This window comes from Mesoplodon mirus, assembly GCF_964341445.2.
Source record: "Mesoplodon mirus genome assembly, chromosome: 4".
NCBI classification, from domain to species: Eukaryota; Metazoa; Chordata; class Mammalia; order Artiodactyla; family Ziphiidae; genus Mesoplodon; species Mesoplodon mirus.
Window position 1 is genome coordinate 19,008,253 of NC_138979.1, and position 22,171 is coordinate 19,030,423.

A 22,171-nucleotide genomic window follows, 5' to 3' on the forward strand; every position below is an offset into this window, starting at 1 on the left:
TCAAAGAGCGTTTATAACATAGAGGGACTAAATACAAAGGAATGGTGAGGGATATGGGAACAGAAAGGAGGTACAGGAACTAGTGTTAGCAGCAGCAACAGCACCCCTAAATCCAAAGGCCAAGGGCAGGAGAGAACGAGGAAGAGAAAGTCACACAGACAAGGCCACCAGGAAGGGCTTTATTGCGGGGAACAATGACTTGTCTTGGGACACAGCCAGTCCACCAGGAAGAAACCAGGGAAATAAACATTCTGAGCTTACCTTCCTCACTGCTTCCGACCTGCCCATGTCCACACAGGCTGCACCCTAGCTGAAGCCGGAAGTCACAGACGCCCATTGACATAATCCATACAGTAAACCTCCCAGGGTAAAGACCAGCAGGGAGAGAACAGATCAGGAAGACCAAACATAAGCTATGTGTCATGAAGGAGTAGGCCCAGAAGTACAAGGAAAGATCAAACCTAGCCTTCTGGAAGCAAGGAAGAGGTTTCCATGAGACCAGGACAATTAAGCTGAAGCCTTAACAATGAGCAGGAGTTAGCCAGGCAGAGGAAGTCGGGGAGACAGACATTTCAAGCAGAGGGACTAGCCACTACAGCGGCACACTGCTAGAACTCTGAATGAGGAGGTTTGAAGCACAGAGTGTGAAGGAAGGGAAGGAATGAAGCTAGAAAGGCAAGGGAAGACAGGATCGTGCTTGCATCAATACCACACCAACAATCCAGCCTTTGTCCTGAAGGCAAAGTTTAAGGACTGAAATATCATCTGATAGGGGTGGGTGTGGGTTTTTAATAAAAGTAGTAGGCACAGAGATTTTCTTTTTAATGGTAATGGTCAATTCTCGCTCTTATTTGTTGACCAGCTCCTGCCTGGTTGTTTCACAAGAACTGCAAGGCAAAGTGTGAGTATGGAGAAGACTGCACACACTGACAGTATGAAATTACAGGTTCTAATCCACTTCAGCCTTTTTTTAATTCTCCACACTTGGACTTTCTCAGGGAACAGGTGGGCAAAAATATTTTCAGTGACCACATTAAGTACTATGTTTAAGATTCTGAACCAAATCATTGATAACTGAAAATTTACACTAGGGTACATTCATTTTCCTTTGAAATGGAGAACTTTCTAAAAACAACAGTGAGGGACGTCCCTGGTGGTCTAGTGGCTAAGACTCTGCGCTCCCAATGCAAGGGGCCGGGGTTCGATCCCTGGTCAAGGAACTACATCTTGCATGCCACAACGAAGATCCCGGAAATGAAGATCTCAAGTGCTGCAACTAAGATCCTGTGTAGCCAAATAAATAAATAAATATTGGGCTTCCCTGGTGGCACAGTGATTAAGAATCCGCCCGCCAATGCAGGGGACACGGGTTTGAGCCCTGGTCTCAGAAGATCCCACATGCTGCGGAGCAACTAAGCCCGTGTGCCACAACTACTGAGCCTGCACTCTAGAGCCCGCAAGCCACAACTACTGAGCCTGTGTGCCACAACTACAGAAGCTTACGCACCCAGAGCCCGTGCTCCACAACAAGAGAGGCCACCGCAATGAGAAGCCCACACACCGCAACAAAGGGCAGCCCCCGCTTGACACAACTAGAGAAAGCCCGCACGCAGCAACGAGGACCCAATACAGCCAAAAATAAAACAAATAAAATAAAATAAATAAATTTAAAAAGCTAATGTTAATAAATAAATATTTTAATTAATTAATTTAAAAAAAAACAGTGATGCTTATTCATAAAGGACTACAGATTTTCTGAAGTTCCACATGGATAATTTAAAGATTCAAGGATCTGCTCCTTGCCAGACCCTAAGGCAGACACTAGGGACACAGTGATGAACCAAACAGATGAGGTTTCTGTCATCATTAAACTTACCTCTAAGAGAAGGAACAGGCATTAAATAAGTAAACAAACATAATCACAAATTTGTCACGTGCCACAAATAAAAGCAACAAGGAAGAGGTGGCAAAAAATATTTCTAGATTTAAAAGAAAGATATCACTGCTCCTTTTTGCAAAAGCAACATCCATGGAGTAGAAGGAGACAAAATCAAACCACAATGGACTGAGGCATATATATGTTTCAAGGAAGAAGATGCCACAAGATGACAGATTCAAGAACTTAGGCTGTGAACTGTCAAGAGAGAAAAGGTAATATCTCAAAATGCATGGTAAGGAATGCTTTTTTTAAGATAGGGGGGAAATACTTAATGTTGATTGGAGGGGGAATTCAAGAGAGGCTGAATATAAGAGAAAGAGGGGATGATTAGCTACGATGACTAATAATGCCAACATTTTATATCCAGGTGTTAGGCTAAATGCTTTATATGCAATTCTTTATTTCATCTCTAAGGTCAGCTCTATAGTCCCAATTTTGCATATGAGAAAACTAAACTCAAAAAAGTAGGTTATCTGATCAAATCACATGCTGGCAGAACTAGGATTCAAACCCAGATCTTTATGATTTCAAAGCAGGCCATACCACACTGTCTCATTCAAAAAATACTTTTCAAACCACCTCTTAAGCTCTGGTTAACCACGTACTGAGGATACAGAGATGAGGAGCTCCTGGGGCACAATCGGTCGGGGTGTGGTACTTACACAGGATGGTCTTTACCTTCAAAGAGAGAGGAAGGGGAGACAGACATGTATCGATACCTCAGGTCACTGATACAAGGAGGAGCAAGTAAGACGGCAGAGCACAGACTGCATCAGTAACCCTACCCTGAGCTAATCAGTGAAGGCTTCATCTGGTGCTTATGTTAAGCAGAACAGAGATGAACAAAGTTAATTCCAACTAAGACAGATTACGGAAAAGCAAAGAAGCACAAAATTGCATGCTGTGTTTGGAACACTTCAAGAAGTTGAGCGTGGCAGGAATGTGATGAGAGTTGGAAGAGACCAGACCAAAGGGCCTTTTATGCCACGCTAAGGTATCTGAGGTTTAAACCACAGCAAGTGAAAAACCATTTCCAGGCTTTGAAAAAAGATTAGGCAACTGTAAAGACCCAGCAACTGATTAGGAGGTTCAGGCTATAGCCTGGTGAATGGCTTACAGACAACCAAAAGGTCAGAAGATCTGGAAAGAAACTCCCAAACTAACCGCTTATAATCAAAACAGAAGGGCTTCCCTGGTGGCGCAGTGGTTGAGAGTCCGCCTGCCGATGCAGGGGACGCGGGTTCGTGCCCCGGACCGGGAGGATCCCACGTGCCGCGGAGCGGCTGGGCCCGTGGGCCATGGCCGCTGGGCCTCAGCGTCCGGAGCCTGTGCTCCACGGCGGAAGAGGCCACAGCAGTGAGAGGCCGGCGTACCGCAAACAAAAACAAAAAAACAGAAGAAGGAGGGTTCCAAAGTCCCTTTTTTTTTTTCGGTACGTGGGCCTCTCACTGCTGTGGCCTCTCCTGTTGCGGAGCACAGGCTCCGGATGCGCAGTCCCAGCGGCCATGGCCCACGGGCCCAGCCGCTCCGCGGCACGTGGGATCCTCCCGGACTGGGGCACGAACCCGCGTCCCCTGCATCGGCAGGCGGACTCCCAACCACTGCACCACCAGGGAAGCCCCCAAAGTCCCTTTCTGAAAAACGTAGCCCTTATTCTAAGTGAGATGAGACCAGTCCCCAGTTATTACTATTGATTAGGACAGAACTAAAATATGGTTTAGCCCAAACTTTGTGATCAACAGGTAGGGGTTTGGAGGTTGCTTCCTCAACACCACAAAGAGACTATCTGAGGCAGAATATGGGCTCGGGTGATTCATTTCTCCAAAAAGCATACTGAACAGAGGCAGGATAGCCTGCTGTCTGCCTTAAAAGTAAAGAACAGAGTCTCAGGTTTCCAAAGGATCCTCTTTCCCTTGCTTCAAGGCTTAATCACATCAGTCTGCCATCTGATGACGGTTAGGGAAGACTGATACTCTCTTTTTCTGCTAAACAGGCTGCTCTGATTCAGGAGCTATATATTTCCCGCCAAGCAGGTAAGAGAAGCAGAGAAGCAACAAAAGCATACACCTACTCCCCTAATGAAACACAAGCTATAATTCAGCTTTATCAATGAAACCAAATCAAAGAGAAATGAACTACAATTTAGAACTTCAGATTTATTTTTCCAAACTAACCTCCAGGTACGTTCCTCATTCCAAATAAAACCTACATCCTAGTCACCCTGAACAAGCCATCATGTCTTTGTCTAACGCCATTGCCTCAGACTGGAATGCATTTGCACTCCATGTCAATATGATAAATGCACAGGCTCCCTTCAAACCCCAACTTAAATGTCACTCCTTCAGCGCCACCCAAACTACATGCCCACGGGACTTTTTTCTCTATTCAAATGTTTATTAAATATTTCCATGTATTGTACTGGATAGTATACAGACCAACCCCTCCTAAACAGAAATTTTAACAAACACTTACTGAATGCTAAGCATATGGCAGGTTTAGTGCTAGGTTCTAGAATTTTAAAAATTGAATAACAATACAATCTGCTGCCTTTCAAAAACTCCCCAACTACAATAAAAAACATACATAGTAAAGGTAGCATTTAGGGTAAATGGATGAGGAAAAAAAGAGAAATAAGACCAGAATGAAAATCAATGCAATGGATGAAAATCAATTCTACACACACTCTTTCACAAAACTGAAGAGGAGGGAATACTGTCCAACATATTTTGTAAGACCAGCACTACACTAACACCAAAAACCACAGACCAATAACCACTGGTATGTATATTTTACCAAACACACAAAAAAAACTTAAAAAAAAAAAAAGAAGAGTAGGCTTACTGAACCCAAAGCTAAAGCTGAAAGTGGTAATGACTAGTCAGTCAGTAAGATGAGTAAGGCCTCCATATTTCTAGGCTACCTATTGATACTATACTGCCAGTTAATTAAATGTGAATTTAAAGCTTTTTACAAGCTGTTACCTGTGAGATATGATTGATGGAAGACTCCATTCTCCGAAGCTGAGAGGCTTGGATGTCCAGCAATTGGAGTACATTGTTAGCCAATGCATTTATTTGATAAGCAACACTAGCTAGGGATTGGGTTGTGTAGGCTTTGGTCTCTTCTAAAGCTTTTCTCTTGTCTGTAGCCTGAAATAAAAACAAAAACAACCAATATTTATTTAGGTTAACATTCATTAAACATCTGTCCTATAGAAAGGCAGAGCTATAATTTATATTTTTTAATAGAAAAGCCCAACTGAATCAAAAAATTTATCGGACCAGTCTGATGAACCACAAAGCACTCTACCCTCGGACCCTAATAAAGGCATGTGCCTCAGGTCCTACTGCTCACTCTCTGCCTGCACCCTGCACTGACCTCCCCGCGTGTCCCCTCAAGGCATGCTGTGTATCTCCTCCAGGACCTGTGAGTAATAAATGTCTCTATTTCACTTTCCCTTCTAGTCTTTTGTTGAACCTTGAGCTCACCATCCATGACACCCTGGGGCTCTACTTAACAAATGTTAATTTAACAAAAAAATCACATCTACTAGTCCAATGATATGGACTAAATCCATTCTACCTTACATTCCTGTTTACATTAATCACCATCAGAAATCCAAACCCCCCATTAGCCATTAAAACCAAGCTTCTCATCTCCACAAAAACTACTGTAAATCTTATGACCCCAACCTTTACCCATCCATTCTTCCCAAACTCTAGTACGCAACTCAGAGTCAGACAGTAAGAAATGTTCAGAGACAAAGTTCAGAGAAAAATTCAAAGACAAGTGATAAACCCTGGGGGGCGGGGGGAGGTGGGGGGAATGGAGGGGGGCGGGGAATAGGATGGCCAGCAACTTGTATCACAATTAATATGTAATCTAAAAATTAAAAGGCCAAGAATAAATAGAAACAATGGAATAGAGATCTAACAGTTCAAAAAAAAAAAGAGAAGAAGCAATGCAACCACTCTTAACCATTTTTAAAAACATTCAACATCGCTCATCATAGACAAGAAATGCAGATGCAAACTAATATGAGATACTATTTCTCACCTATCCATCCAGCAAAAATCCAAAAATGGGACAAGGTACTCTGCAAAGTTGTGGGAAAGACTCTCTGATACACTGTTGGTGATAGCCAGCAAAGTACACATGGACTTATTTTCTGTCCCAGTAATTTCACTTTTAGGAATCTATCTCAAATAATCACTGGCAAAAATATTACATAATTATTCATTACAGCACTATTTGCAATAGAAAAGACTAGAAACAACTGATATAACCAGCGATGGGGGACTGGTTGAATAAACTATGGGACCTCCAAACAGCAGAGTACTATACAGCTCTAAGAAGGAACACTGAGGGATGTCGTTATTACCACTACACTCGATCTCCAGAATATTGCTAAGGTAAAAAAAAAAAAAACAAGATAGAAAATAAAAATGTTTATTGAATGCTACTACTTAAGAAATGGGGAAAGATACATAAATATATGTTTTTATTTTTTAAGAAAAAAGGATAAAACGTAACATATTTTAAAAATAATTACATATGGAGTCAGGGGTAAATAGGTTGGCAAGAACATGGATAAGAGTCTTTAAACATACCTTGTTTTTAGATTTGTTTTTGGAACTATGTAAATAATTCACACAATTATAACAAAATTAAATTTTAAAAAGGAATTTCCCAAAATTAAATGTAAAATTAATCAAATGAGCCTAACTGTGCAACCAATTAGTGGCTTAACCAGAAAGAAAATATCCTAAAAGTGGCTTCAAAGCACAGAAATTTGATTGTACATTCTTTTTTTTTTTTTTTTTTTTTTTTGCTGTACGCGGGCCTCTCACTTTTGTGGCCTCTCCCATTGCGGAGCACAGGCTCCGGACGCACAGGCTCAGCGGCCATGGCTCACGGGCCCAGCCACTCCGCGGCATATGGGATCCTCCCAGACCGGGGCACGAACCCGTATCCCCTGCATCGGCAGGCGGACTCTCAACCACTGCGCCACCAGGGAGGCCCATGATTATACATTCTTTTTTTTTTTTTTTTCTTTTTGCGGTATGCGGGCCTCTCACCGCTGTGGCCTCTCCCGTTGCGGAGCACAGGCTCCGGACGCGCAGGCCCAGCGGCCATGGCTCACGGGCCCAGCCGCTCCGCGGCATATGGGATCCTCCCAGACCGGGGCACGAACCCGTATCCCCTGCATCGGCAGGCGGACTCTCAACCACTGCGCCACCAGGGAGGCCCCCATGATTATACATTCTTAATGGGGCTTATCCTTAGGACGAAAACAACTGAAAGAGGAAAACAAAACAAAAAAAATACTAAAGCTGTTTTCAATCACTTTGTTGCTGATGGCCGTTTTGGAATTATTATCCTGAGACTCTTGTTTGTGTAGTGTGGGACAAAGCAAGTCATTACTTATGTTTAAGTCATTGAGACCTGAGATGTTTGGCATAATTCAAAAGAAATTCTGATGTAAGAAGAATGAACTTAAAAAACTATAGTCCTGGATTTAAACTGAAAGCATTCACTTGAACCTAATTTTGATTTTATCACGTATTATGTATCAATATCCTAGTTCTGTCCAACAAAAAGGCCTAAATGTAAAACATGGTGACTGTAGTTAACACTGTACTGCATAATTGAAATCTGCTAAAAAGGTAGAATTTACATGTTCTCAGCAAAAAAAAAAAAAAAAAAAAAAAGATATACATGAAGTGATGGATGTGTTAACTAAGTATTGTCAATGGAATGATAGCAGATACGGGTGCTACTTCCAGGCCTAGACGTAAAAACTTCCCATGCGTCTTCCGATGCAATGGTTAAAGTAAAAGGTAGCCCTACCAAAAAAATAAAGCTGTATTTAACAGAAACCATTTTACACTGTTTCTATTTTAAATTTAAATTTAAAATAATTAAAATCAAATAAAATTTTAAAATTCATTTTCCCAAACTAGCCACATTTTAAAGTGCTCAAGAGCCATATGTAGATTGTGGCCTTACTGGAGACAGTGCAGTTCTAGTCACAGTTAATTTTCTCTATAGACCACGGATTTAAAAGTTAAATCTGCACAAGAATTACTGTTGTCACTTATTTCAGGTTTGTAAGTTTAGTATCCAATAGTTGGTCTCCCTCGTGCTTTTTTGTTTGTTTGTGGTACGCGGGCCTCTCACTGTTGTGGCCTCTCCCGTTGCAGAGCACAGGCTCCAGACGTGCAGGCCCAGCGGCCATGGCTCACGGGCCCAGCTGCTCCGCGGCATGTGGGATCTTCCCAGACCGGGGCATGAACCCTCGTCCCCTGCATTGGCAGGCAGACTCCCAACCACTGTGCCACCAGGGAAGCCCTTCTTTGGTGCTTTTACTGTATTAACTACCAAGCAGCCTTAGTATGTTCCAAAGGATCACACGAAATGGATTATAAACCAGAAGACAAATAGCACTTCTCCAAGGAGCTAAAACAGACACTGTTAATCAATTATAGCAGTCTTCCTACAAAAGTCTAAATACTTTTAACTAATCACTCTAGGAGTTGACACATGATACGTAACCCATTTGCCATCCCTGTTTTATGCCACTTACGAAGTTTGCTTAAAATGGAAATAAACGTATTCAGCTTTAAAGGAAGTTAATTATTTAAAAGAGCTAAACTCAAAATAAACAATGTAGCCAAGAACTAAACAGGAAATTCCTTAGATAACTGAATTTTCTGAAGAGCCCATATATAAAACTAGCTCTCTTCTTCCTCATTTATCCACCTGTGGATACCAAGCTTAGCTAGAGAAAAGAAACTTTTCAAGTAAAACTACTCCTATTAAGTCCTTTTCTTGCCCCTCAAGGTGACTACACAGGCAAAGTAATCTCTTGTTTTTCACTCCCTAAAGTGGAAATTACGAGTTATAAGCAATCTCTCTCATACCTATACATTTATCTTTAACCACACTTCCTCTCCCACGTTCTCAACCTTCACATACGACCACAAGAAAAACCTACCTCTATTACAAGTAATTACTTAAATCCCAAAAGAGACAGAGAGAACATCCTCGTCATGAGTATGCTTAGAAAGTAATGCAGGGCTTCCCTGGTGGCACAGTGGTTAAGAATCTGCCTGCCAATTCAGGGGACACGGGTTCGAGCCCTGGTCCAGGAAGATCCCACATGCCGCGGAGCAACTAAGCCCGTGAGCCACAACTACTGAGCCTGTGCTCTAGAGCCCGTGAGCCACAACTACTGAAGCCCACGTGCCTAGAGCCCATGCTCCACAAGAAGAGAAGCCACCGCAGTGAGAAGCCTGCGCTCACCAGAACTAGAGAAAGCCCACGTGCAGCAACAAAGACCCAACGGAGCCAAAAATAAAATTAATTAATTAAAAAATTTAAAAAGTAATGCATTCTAAGTGAAAAAAATACTATATGGTTTCATTTTTGCCTGCTTTTTTAACAAAGAGAGAGAGAGATAAATTTAAAAGTTAATGTACCATGGTCCTATCATTCAAATTGACCTTGTTAACAGTTAATAGTGTATTTTCTTCAAGTCTCTCAAGTACATGTATGTATACAAGAATGTAAAACTTACCATACTCTATAGCTACATAACCTTTTTCAATTTAAAAATATACCATGGGGGCTTCCTTGGTGGCGCAGTGGTTGAGAGTCCGCCTGCCGATGCAGGGGACACGGGTTCGTGCCCCGGTCTGGGAAGATCCCACATGCCGCGGAGCGGCTGGGCCCGTGAACCATGGCTGCTGGGCCTGCGCGTCCGGAGCCTGTGCTTCGCAGCGGGAGAGGCCACAACAGTGAGAGGCCCACATACCACACACAAAAAAAAATATATATATATACCATGGGGCTTCCCTGATGGCGCAGTGGTTGAGAGTCCGCCTGCCGATGCAGGGGACATGGGTTCGTGCCCCGGTCCGGGAGGATCCCGCATGCCGCGGAGCAGCTGGGCCCGTGAGCCATGGCCACGGAGCCTGTGCTCCGCAACGGGAGAGGCCACAACAGTGAGAGGCCCGCGTATCGCAAAAAGAAAAAATATATATACCATGAGCATTTTCCCATGTGCTATTTTTCTCTTCCTATTCTTTTTTAAAAAACAATTTTCAATAGCTTCATGATTACGGCAGTAACTGTTTGTTGCCTACTCTCATTTTAATTCCTCTAATATTAAGACCCTGATCTTAATCAGGGCATCAATGTGAAAAGCAAGTTCAAATCCCAACTTCCTCTAAATAACCAAACAAGAGATGGCATTACTTCGTAGTTGTAGGAATTCAATGGAAAACATGTACAGTGAATTACAAATATCTCCTACTGTTCCCCTGGTTAGCATAGAGTCTTATATATATGTAGAAAGAGTAATATGATAACCCCATGTATCTGTCCTTCAACTTCAATAAATGTCATATTTAGTTTTAAAAATTCACACTTTACTTGGTTTTATAATGTTTGCAAAGTTTTATATCTAAAATATATTAAAAATTAAGTTTCACTGACTTTTAAATGAAGTTAGGACCCTTCTTAGAAAATATCTTAAAATACCCATTTTAATATAGATTTTTTTTTAAGGAACTGTTTTTCTTTTTTTTTAATATAAGTTTATTTATTTTATTTTTGGCTGTGTTGGGTCTTCATTGCTGCGTGCAGGCTTTTCTAAGGTTGTGGCGAGCAGGGGCTACTCTTCGTTGCAGTGCACAGCTTCTCACTGCAGTGGCTTCTCTTGTTGTGGAGCACGGGTTCTATGCATGTGGGCCTCAGTAGTGTGGCACACGGGCTCAGTAGTTGTGGCTCGCGGGCTCTAGAGCGCAGGCTCAGTAGTTGTGGCACACGGGCTTATTTGCTTATAGATATTTTTACATCATATGAAATATGATATCATATGATATGATATCATATCATAATATCATTTATATCATATGAAATAAATACCAAAACATCAATACTGTCATTTTGCTCTAGCTCCACCTTAAATCTGTATTCCTCAAACACTACTACTGTTGATTTATTAAAGGTACTTGTTTATTGGGAATTTCCTGGAGGTCCAGTGGTTAGGACTCTGTGCTATCACTGCAGAGGGCGCAGGTTTGATCCCTGGTTGAGGAACTAAGATCCCGCAAGACATGCGGTGTGGCCAAAAGAAAAAAAAGTATTTATTTATTTTACAAGTCTAATAAAACTAATCACTTTCTCCCAACTCTTCTCTGTAACATTTTAGCTGTATAATTAAGTTCCAAACAAACACTAACCTATAAACTAACTTTAAGAGCATCATTTCTAATACAGGGCCCAACTATTGAAAGATGTCCTACAGGGAAAACAGAGCCTATACCTAGCACATATCCTACAGTACTAGCCTAATAACATTTCAGAAAAATAATATGACGAATTAAAATGTTCTCTTTCTTACTCACCTTGAACCCTTCTTTAAAGTCTGACAAGAGGATGTGAAAATAGTTTGTTTTCTTTGAGGAACAATAATTTCTCTGTGTCCTAACTGCAAGTGGTTTAATAACCCTGCTTAGGTAACAAAACACGGGTCTCTTGTGCATTGAAAAAAAAAGTTTTAACCATCTTGCTTCTGTCTTTACCTTTCCTCCCACTCTTTGTAGAAACGTCACCACACTGTATCGGTTTAACAACTTCTAACTTAACTCTAATCCAAACTTGCCAGAAACTTTTCCAAAGTCAGTATTTTTCCCACAGAATATTTCAAATATTTAAATAAGGTTTTTCCAATGAAAAAAAGGAAGATATTTCATGATAATTCATTAAAAAATAACCCACATCTACCAAAAAACACCATATTTCAATGACTCCAACAAAACAGATATGTCAGAGGCACCATTTTTATGTATCACTCAGAAAAACCCTGCCAACTCAATTATGTCAGAATGCTTTCTTATGAAAAAATTTTATTTTATACTTACAGAAAATGTTCTTTGGGATTTAGGTGGTGAACTCTGTATGTCACTCTTTTTTTTTTTTTTTTTTTTTTTTTTTTTGCTGTACGCGGGCCTCTCACTGCTGTGGCCTCTCCCGTTGCGGAGCACAGGCTCCGCGGCCATGGCTCGCGGGCCCAGCCGCTCCGCGGCACGTGGGATCCTCCGGGATCGGGGCACGAACCCGTGTCCCCTGCATCGGCAGGCGGACTCTCAACCACTGCGCCACCAGGGAAGCCCTGTATGTCACTCTTAATCATAGAGTAATACCAGCTATAGAGCTCATTTTCAAATTTTTCCAACTTCCAAAACAAACCCTTTACATCTTTTGTTTTGTATGATTCAAGATGTAACCAGACCTTGTGCACAGCTCTTGATAGTCATGTCTATTCAGTTTCCTTAAAACTAGAATATCCCTTCCCCCCAACCCTGACCTTTTTTTTTCTTTCAAAACATAGACATTATTTTAAAATTCCAGGCCAGCTGTCTTATAGGAAGTCCTACAACCTGGATTTGTCTGATTGTTTCCTCATGATCAGATTCAGATTAAACAGAGAGGCTGGAATAATATATAGAAGATGCTGTGAACTTCCTACTACATGTGATACATCTTTTAAAATAAGGTTCCACCTTTATTCCCAGGACTTTACTCCAAGCTCCTGACACTAATTCTGTAAACTCTGATGCTGGTGCTATCTTAATCTTACCAGGAGGTATCAAAAAAAAAATTTTTTAAGAGAAAACCCATGGCTCTTTTCTTTCTTCAAATGGTCCTTAAATGGTTTGACTCTTTTCTTTCCTCAAATGGTCCTTAAATGGTTTGTTGACAGGCTGCAATAATACAGTTATACCAACAGCAAAACCATCCAAATTCATACAAAGACAACTGGGAACAATAACAACTGCTGCTTGGCTGATAGCTTTTTAAGGACAACATTAATTGTAAAATGCATCCCAGTTACAGAAATGTTAAAATGCGGGGGTGAGGAGAAAGTTTCTTAGAACTGCTAAAATACACTCTGTAAAGTTTAAGAACTTTTTTTTTTTAAAGAAGTATGTTAATGTTAATGAGAAGGATTTAAAATGTCAACTTTTAATACCTGTAACAGGAGGAGTTTTATATACACAAAACAAAATATCTACTTTGCTGAAGGCCACCTAAGTATTTGGTTAGTTTGAGACTTGAGAAACTTTCCAGGAGGAATCCATAATCACTTCGTGGAGAGGGATGTGAGGATTCAGGAAAAAAGAGCACACGGGCCAAATCCTGGTTGGAACCATGGGGATTAGGGTATGTATGCATACACTCAATACCTAGCTAACATTGAAAGGATCTAATTTTTCTCCAACACAATACCTATTCCAATAAAAGTAAAAAGGAAATAAAAAGAAGCCCTACCAAGTTACAGGAAATATCCAGCAAGAAGAATAAATTTTTTGCATAACAGTTCAGGTTGAAACTTAGTCACTGTAAGCTCCAGCACAGCTCCTCCCCACCACCTCCCACTTAAAGTAACTGCTAACTGCCTAACAGTCCTTTCATTCCAGCAAAATCCAGGGGAAATCCCTGCTGCCTGTTGTGTCACACAGTTTTGAGGTACAGGAATGGGAGTTGTTGCACACGCTCTTCTTTAATTGAAGAGCTAACACAGAACAATCAACAGCTGGTATACTCATATATATACTTTTTAAAATAAATTTATTTATTTATTTATTTTTGGCTACACTGGGTCTTCATTGCTGTGCGCGGGCTTTCTCTAGTTGCGGCGAGCGGGGGCTACTCTTCGTTGAGGTGCGTGGGCTTCTCATTGCGGTGGCTTCTCTTGTTGCCGAGCACGGGCTCTAGGCGCACGGGCTTCAGTAGTTGTGGCTCGTGGGCTCTAGAACGCAGGCTCAGTAGTTGTGGCACACGGGCTTCGTTAGTCCACGGCATGTGGGATCTTCCTGGTACAGGGCTCGAACTCATGTCCCCTGCATTGGCAGGTGGATTTTTAACCACTGTGCCACCAGGGAAGCCCATCAGCTGGTATACTTATTAAATAACATTCCAAATTCAACTCTAACATAGATTATGTTTTTAAACCTTCCCAAGTCAATTTATAACTCCAGGGTATTTCCAATAACTAAATAATTACGTTCTGAAATTTTAGGTTTTACCCTAATTATAGCCTCAGTCAGTGACACTTATCCCAGACTCATTCCTTTACCATCCTGTACCATACTACAGGATGGTAAAGGAATTATATTTATAAAAAACAGGCTTAATGAAAACCTGTAAAAACCCAGTTTTAGAAAGAGCAACTACATTTAAACACAAAATAAGTTAAATGTATTAAATAAGTTAAATAATGTCAATGTATGTCAGTAAGTTAAATAAGTTAAATAATGTCAGTGTATTGTTGACAGAATATATTCCACAGGAGTCCAAGACACTGGGTTCCTTCCATCAACCCCTTCCATGTTAACTAATTATCTTCTCATATAATCTTATTTCTTCTTAAAAGGAATTAAAATGAAAGAGCCATGATGATCAAGAGTGTTGCCTGGGCAAGCACTTTAACATTCTGCTGGAGGGTGCAATTAGACAATATGTATCACGGTTCTTTAAAATGCATATATTCTTCACTTCTAGGAATTACCCAAAAGAAATAAAAGGCCAAGTGCAAAGAAACTGTATGCTCGAGAATGTCCACACCTTTGTTTATAACAGAAAAAAAAAACAAACAAACCAAAAACCTAGAAACAATCTAAATGGCCAATGACTGGTGGTTAAAATATTCATGTATTAGAATGCCATGCAGTGAATAAAAGTGATCTAGGTATTTACCAGCAAGGAAAATGCATTAAGTCAGAATTCAAACTGGGAAGTAGAACCACTGTGAGTTACAGAATAAGAAATTATAGAATTTTACTTTACACAATTATAGGAATAGCTGGGAAAGTTGTGAAGGTCCCAGAGGGAAGTATGAGGATCAGAGAGTCATCAAATAGTCTATCTGAGACACCCAACACATCCAGCTGCAGAAAAGCAACTGCAAAGGAAAGACTCATGGAGAGATCTGGGAAGCTGTAGGTCTCCCACCAGGTGAGTGGGCCTGACGCCACTGTTGATCAAATTATCAGCAACCAAGAAAGAGAGCTGGATGCAGAGCAAAGGAGACCAAGGTCAAGCTGTAACCCACCAACACCTCTGCATCTCTCACTGAATCTTACCACAAAAACCTTCAGAGGTTAGTGAGTGTTGCTTACACAAATTCTCTTTTAGCCAATTCTAACCCATACACATGCAGGGAAGGAACCATACTATAACTATGCCATACACAATTCCACCTTAAGTAAACTGATATAGTATGAACCACTGTGATACCCTCTGTCAATATGGTACACACACACCTCTGTCATCACATTCAGCTCCTGAATAAAAACAACAGCAAAATCACGCTTCAGTCTAACAATGCAACCATCCCTCATACAACCAAATAGATGCCATCTCCCCAAAAGAGAGTACAAAGTCTACTTTCTCTTTGAGTAATGTTCTTTCCTTTCTTAGTTGAGTTGTACTTCCCCTTTGATATCATGCAACTTAAATATTGAAATACAAGGTTAACCACTAATAACACACCTTAAGTTAATACAGAAGAATGGGGGGGGCAGAGAATAGGTTACTATATACACAAATATTAAGATACAGAACAAATATTCATAACTACTAGAGTTTTCATTCTATAACTGGTCATGAGGTCATAGCTGGTGTTTATCATAATTTTCTTCTCCTACTATCCATTACATATTTCATTTGCCCTCAGCAATCACCTCATATGGTTGTTGTTGCTTGCCTGGTGGGCTGACTCAAACCTTCTCTGCCATTAGCAGCCCTACTTGTACTGAGTTGTTTTTGTTTTCCATTAACTTTTTTATCATAGGAGACGGGAGTGGTAAAAGGCACTCCAGAGGATCTCCTGCATTCCAGACATACTCCTCTTTACCCCCATTGTGTAGTAGCAACCCAATTTCCACTTGAGAGTCAGGATCAATCACAGTAACCAATACAGTAATCTCCTGCTTTGCCTGTTAGTTCACTGGCATGAGGAAGCCAAAGTGACTGGTGCTCAACTTCCAGTTTAATAGAACCAGCGCTGCATTTCCCAATAAAAGCATTCCTCTCTTTGGAACTAAGAACTCTAAACCAGCATGCCCCAGAGTTGTGGATACAGAAGAAAAATTTTTGGTAGTGGATCATTACGGGTAATAGTGAGAAAACGTCACACCTCGTTTCCACCTCTTGATTCCCTGACATATGAATGCTGGCTACAAGAGAAACCCCACCACACACTGGTGGCTGATTCAGAGACTAGACCACATCTTAGAGAACACTACCCCAACACTGCAAAGAATTGCCACCAACTGGGCAGTGAGTCCTCAAAAGGACATTCCATTGTTCTATCAATTCAGCTCCTTCAGGCTAATGGGGAACATGGTAAGGCCAGGGATTCCATGAACATGAACCCAATGACACATTTCACTTGCTGTAAAATGAACTGCCTGGTCACAAGCAATGTGATATGAAATACCAAGACATAATTAAGGCATTCTGAAAGTCACAAAGAGTTTTGGCAGTAACAATGCAGGGAGGGAAAGCAAATCCATACCCAGAGTAAGCAGCTTTTTCAGGGAGAAAAAAGTGCCGTCCTCTCCATTATGGAAGTAGTGAATGCAAACCACCTGCCACCAGATATCTGGCTGGTCCCTCCAGAGGAATGGTGCCCTCTTAGGGGGTCACTGGTGGCTCTCTGCTATTGGCAAGGTGGTCATTCAGCAGTAGCAGTAGCCAGGTTGGTCTGGTGAGTGGAAACCCATGTTTCCGAGTATATGCACAATCTCCATGCCTGCCACCATGGTGTCTTTCTCATGAGCTCACTGGGCAAGGATAGAGGTGGATAGGGAAAGAGGGTGAAATCCAGAGGTAATGTCCTGTCCACCTGATCACTAAGATCCTTCTCTGTTGAGGTTGCTCTTTGATGGGCATTCACAATGAACACAAATATTACTCTGTGTCCATTTGGAAGCATATCTATATATCTATTCCCCATACTTCCAATTATGTTCCTTCCAAGCCCATCATCAATTAGCCGAACGATTAGCTACTGCCATGAATTAGAGTGGGTCCACATCTCTAACCACCTCTTTCAAGACAAAACAACTAGGTGCACTGCTCAAAGACCTACTGGTGGTTTGCAACAAGTATTTACTGTATAGCAGAGGGAACTATATTCAGTATCTTGTAATAACCTATAATGGAAAATAATCTGAAAGAAAAAAATATATGTATATATAACTGAATCACTTTGCTGTACACCTGAAACTAACACAGTATTGTGTATTAACTATACGTCAATTAAAAAAAAAGATCTATCCACTGGGAGAATTTCCCTTCACCACTGCCCTTCTGGGTAACTGCTGAGTATGGCTATAATGCTACAGATGTCCATCTTCAGGTGGTACCAGCATATTACGTAGAACCATCTGTAAACTAGACCAAAGTGTTTTCTTCCTCAGTCAACTGGGACTCCTCATGAGGCCATAGGTGTGGGGTGAGAGTGAAGAAGCAAAGAAACAGGAGGATGAGTATACACCATATGGAGTACACACCACAAGAGAAGGTATATAAAATACTCAGTAATAAAAGCAAGATATAAAATGATTATGTACTTGCTTTTTTTTTTTTTTTTTTTTTTTTTGCGGTATGCGGGCCTCTCACTGTTGTGGCCTCTCCCGTTGCGGAGCACAGGCTCCGGATGCGCAGGCCCAGCGGCCATGGCTCACGGGCCCAGCCGCTCCGCGGCATATGGGATCCTCCCAGACCGGGGCACGAACCCGTATCCCCTGCATCGGCAGGCGGACTCTCAACCACTGCGCCACCAGGGAGGCCCTGTACTTGCTTTTTTAAAAGAAATGTGTATACACCTCAGAAAAGGTCTAAAAGGAAATGTATCAATACAGTAGTGGTCATCTCTGGGTGATTTTTAAGTATTCTTTATATTTCTCTATATCCAATTTTTTAAATGATCATTACTCCAATAACAAGAAAAAATGATTATTTTTACTAAGAGAATTCTCTGGTATAATCTTAATGGGAAAAAAAACAGAATATATATCTGTGTATATAGTGTGACCTAATTTTCTTTGGTATAATTAAATACCTACACAAGCTAACTCATCAGATAATGAGAGAAGATACATCAGCATGTTAACAGTTGGATTATAAATAATCTGTGTTTTCATCCTTATCCTTTTGTGACATTTCCAAATGTTCAACAATAACCATGTAACATTTTTGCAGACACCAGGAGACTAGGAAGAAGGCTGTCTTAGTACAGCATGAGGGGGAAACAGAATTTGAATCCTTGATGACACTGAGCTAAAGAATTAACCAACAGTAGGATAATCTTACCTTGGAATTTCTTGTGATATAAAGTAATAATAAATGTTTCTTATTGTTTAATCTTAATTGAGATGAGTTTACTACCTGCAAACCTAATGCATCCTAAATGACTTAACTTTTATATGAGGGAGGGGGAGAGTAAGTTTCCCAAAAAGGGTCTTGGTTAAACCAGAAATTAACAATTTATAGTAATACTCCTAGTCATATAGACAAAAATATATCTATTAGAATAACTTCCAAATTACCAAGACTATTTTCTAAACTAGTCCACTAATTTATAGCTGACTGTGTTATTCATTACAATTTATCTGAAAAATCAGCCTAGTTTGCCCTTCCCACAAGGCAATTATATTTTAATCTGTATTAGTCTGCTCAGGCTGCCATAACAAAATACCACAGACTGACTGGCTTAAACAACAGAAATTTATTTTCTCACAGTTCTAGAGACTGGAAAATCCAAGATCAGGATTCTCTTTCTGGAGCTCTCTTCCTGGCTTGCAGAGACCTTTCTCACTGCGTCCTCATCCTCTGGTGTCTCTTCCTCTTGTATAATAAGGACACCAGTTCTGTTGGACCAGAGCTCCACCCTATGACCTCATTTAACCTTAATCACCTCTTCAAAGGCCCTATGTCCAACACAGTAGTTATATGGCGGGGGTTAGGGCTTCAACATATACATTTGGGAGCAGGGGGCATAATTCAATCCATACCATCATTTTTCTTCTTGAACATTAAGAAATATATCCATCTTACGAATACCCCAAATGTACTCCTGATAGTAATACTTTTAACAGCATGTATTATTGGTTTTCAAAGCATTTTTCACGTAGTAAACTAAGCAGACATCCTGGTTTCACAGATAAGGCACTATGTAAAGCTCAGAGATACTAATTTGTCCAAAGATCCCCTAAACGGTAAATGGTGGAGCTAGGACTGTGTACCACACAGCTCTTAATCTTGTCATATGCACTTAAAAGATAGGAATTTTATTTAACCTAATGTTCTGAACAACAGAAGCAGCTTGGGGTCAGAAAGAGGAAGGTCAGAAAGAGCAAAGGACAGGGTTCAAAGCAGAATAAAATTAACAGGAACATTAGCTTGGAGGTAAGCAAGCGTTAGTCAGCAGGCCCAACGGAGAAGGAAATATGCCACAAGGCTAGAGAAATCCTACAGACCCTTAAGGAATTTGGACTTCATCCTGAGGCTAAAGGGGAGCCACTGAAGGATTTTCAGAAAGAAAAGACATGACTAGTTTTTGGCTTTAGAAAGATCACTTCAGTTGCAGTTTTACCAAGTGGATTGGGAAAATACAGACGAGAATGGAGACAGGAATTCTGTTATAATATGTACTCTGCACCACACACAAGAAAGTCATCTTTACGTTAAATACCCCACGAAGACAACTAACAATGAGGAGAAAGAAATTTGGTGAGGTTAAGTAACTTGCCCAAAGGAGCACCGCTAGGAAGAAATAGAGCCACCAGGTTTCCCAAGGCCATGGTCTCCCCTATGCCACACTGCCTCCCAGTCTCCAATTCCAAGAGGGAACAAAGTATAGTTCTAATGTGTCACAGTGAAACCACTGAAGTATGTCGTCTAAGATGAGCCACCCCAAGTCATCATTAACTAATTTGTGTACCACATGAATTTTAATTAACTGGAAGGGAAAAAAGAATAGAGTGAGAAAGCTGACTTTCTCCAGATAGCTGAGAATGTTTCTGATCTACGAAACAATTAATGCTCTAGAGAGGGGATCTATAAATGAAAAAAAACAAAAAAAACTTAAACATTTAACACTTTTCTAAGTTATTCCTCACTAAAGGAACAAATTCACATCTTTTAATTCATACCCAAATAAATGTGACTTTGCTAGGAAATTACTAAAGGAATAGAATGCATCATTTCACAAACTACAAGGTAAGGTAGTAGTTAACACTGTCACAATCAGCACCACCCTTAATTAACTGACTTGAGAAAAACAAAGTACTTCTGCTTAAAAAAAAAATCAAGGTTCTATAAATATCAACAAAAGTACCTTGTGCTACCACTGACTCTGCCTATTTCCTCACTTACACAAGCTTACAATACAAGTCTCACAGAAACAGTCTTGGCTATCTCCATCCTAGTGATTCATTAACCACATTTTCCAAACCAAAAATCATAACTAGTATGACACTATCTGACAAACTACCTTTATCTTAATTTGTTATATAAAAGTATAAGAATTACAACAGTATGAATCAATTAACAAATCTTTACTGAAATCAACTAAATTTTCTAAATTACAGACAGCTATTCCCAAAAACTGTGAGACAGAGAGTCATTTTTACAACTACTCCAAAAAATCTAAGACATGAACAGAGGAACATTCTGTTAACACCCATCAGTTATAAAAATAGAGACAAAAGAAGGAAAAATATTTTATTAACTAATTACCACAAACTGAATCCAAACCAAATAATTTAACCGATCAGAAATCTAAGTACCAATTAGGGAGATACAATAATACTAAAAAGAAAGCCATCTGACAAAATATGTACAAGACCTATTTGAGGAGAACTACAAAACTCTGATGAAAGAAATCAAAAAACTAAATAAATGAAGAGATAATCCACAGTCATGCGTAAGAAGACTTGATATTGTCAAGACATCACTTCTCCCCACCTTGATCTATAGATTCAATGGAATCCCAATCAAAATCTCAGGAAGTTATTGTGTGAATATCAACAAAGTGATTCTAAAATTTATACACAAAGATGATGTCAGCCAGATAGCCGAGTAAGACACCCCTCATCGTATCCACCTTCAACAACAATTTTGCATCTGTCCTTGGACAAAAGGGAGCTGTGGGATCCAGAGAAGAGACTATAAAACTCAGGAGCAGTCCAAGATCAAGGAGAGCTGTTTTAAGACAGGCCTGTACTCATGGTCTCAGCTACAGACTCAGAACCAACTCTATATCAGAGGCCATGGCTATAGCCCCATTTCGCTTTGGTTCTGACACCAGCACCACATGCCAAGGGGCATGGGAGGACTCTTACCCACCTGTACATCAGGTAATACATATACAGGCATTCAGTCTCAGATGTGAACCATGAACTGGCCTGTGAATGAGTTCCAGCCCCTCGCAGCTGCAGTCCAGGAGCCCCTAGAGAACACTAATTTAGACAATCACCCACAGATTAGAGAACCTCTGTAGAAGTCCAGGAGTCCAGTTGAGAAGTTCCAGCCCACCACTGGAACAAAAGAAATCTGAGATAAGATGCATTGGAAAGGGTAAGAAGCACAGTTTGATTTTACCCACTTTACCCATCCCTTCAAGGCAGCACAGCTCAGAGCCAAAAGAACACTTCTCAGCCAATGACTTCTCCCTCGAGGTAAAGTGAGAGCAGGTGAGGGAACGCCTAGCTTCCCCAGCTGTGTGACACACTGCCAAAGAAGCCCCGTCCAGAATACTGAGCCGTGAGCAGCAAAACTAGGATGTGGTGAGTGGCTGGGAGACCAGCAGCCCGACCTTGGTGCGGAACACAACAGAAGGGATGTGGGTCCTACTAAGCATGTCAAGGGCTCCATTAGGAGGCCCAAGCACAAGCTCCTGGGGATGCTGTGCCCATAGATACCCCCACACTGGCCCACAGGCGCCACCAGTGCCCCTCGTGCCCGACCCCACATACCCCACCACATGACGGGCTCCCGTGAGTGCTCCACACAGTACCAAGAGTGAGCTTTTGCAGCAGGCTAGTGAGCACGCACAGAAAGCCGGCCTGAACCTGCAGGCCTGGGAGAGACCATAAACTTGAGCCATAAGCCCCACCCTCAGGAAAGCAAAAAGGAGGCTGTCAGCATCCG

At 41.0% G+C, this 22,171-nt stretch overlaps 1 protein-coding gene across 14 annotated transcripts in view; it reads right to left on the reverse strand.

The window, feature by feature from the left end:
• Positions 1-22,171, reverse strand: part of ABI1 (abl interactor 1) — a 128,241-nt gene that overhangs the window by 51,234 nt on the left and 54,836 nt on the right. For all 14 annotated transcript variants that reach the window (XM_082616645.1, XM_082616655.1, XM_082616650.1 and 11 more), the window contains exon 2: positions 4,921-5,088. In XM_082616645.1, the coding sequence (XP_082472771.1) occupies positions 4,921-4,950 (30 nt within the window). In that variant the 5' untranslated portion in view covers positions 4,951-5,088. The remainder of the gene's footprint in view (positions 1-4,920; positions 5,089-22,171) is intronic.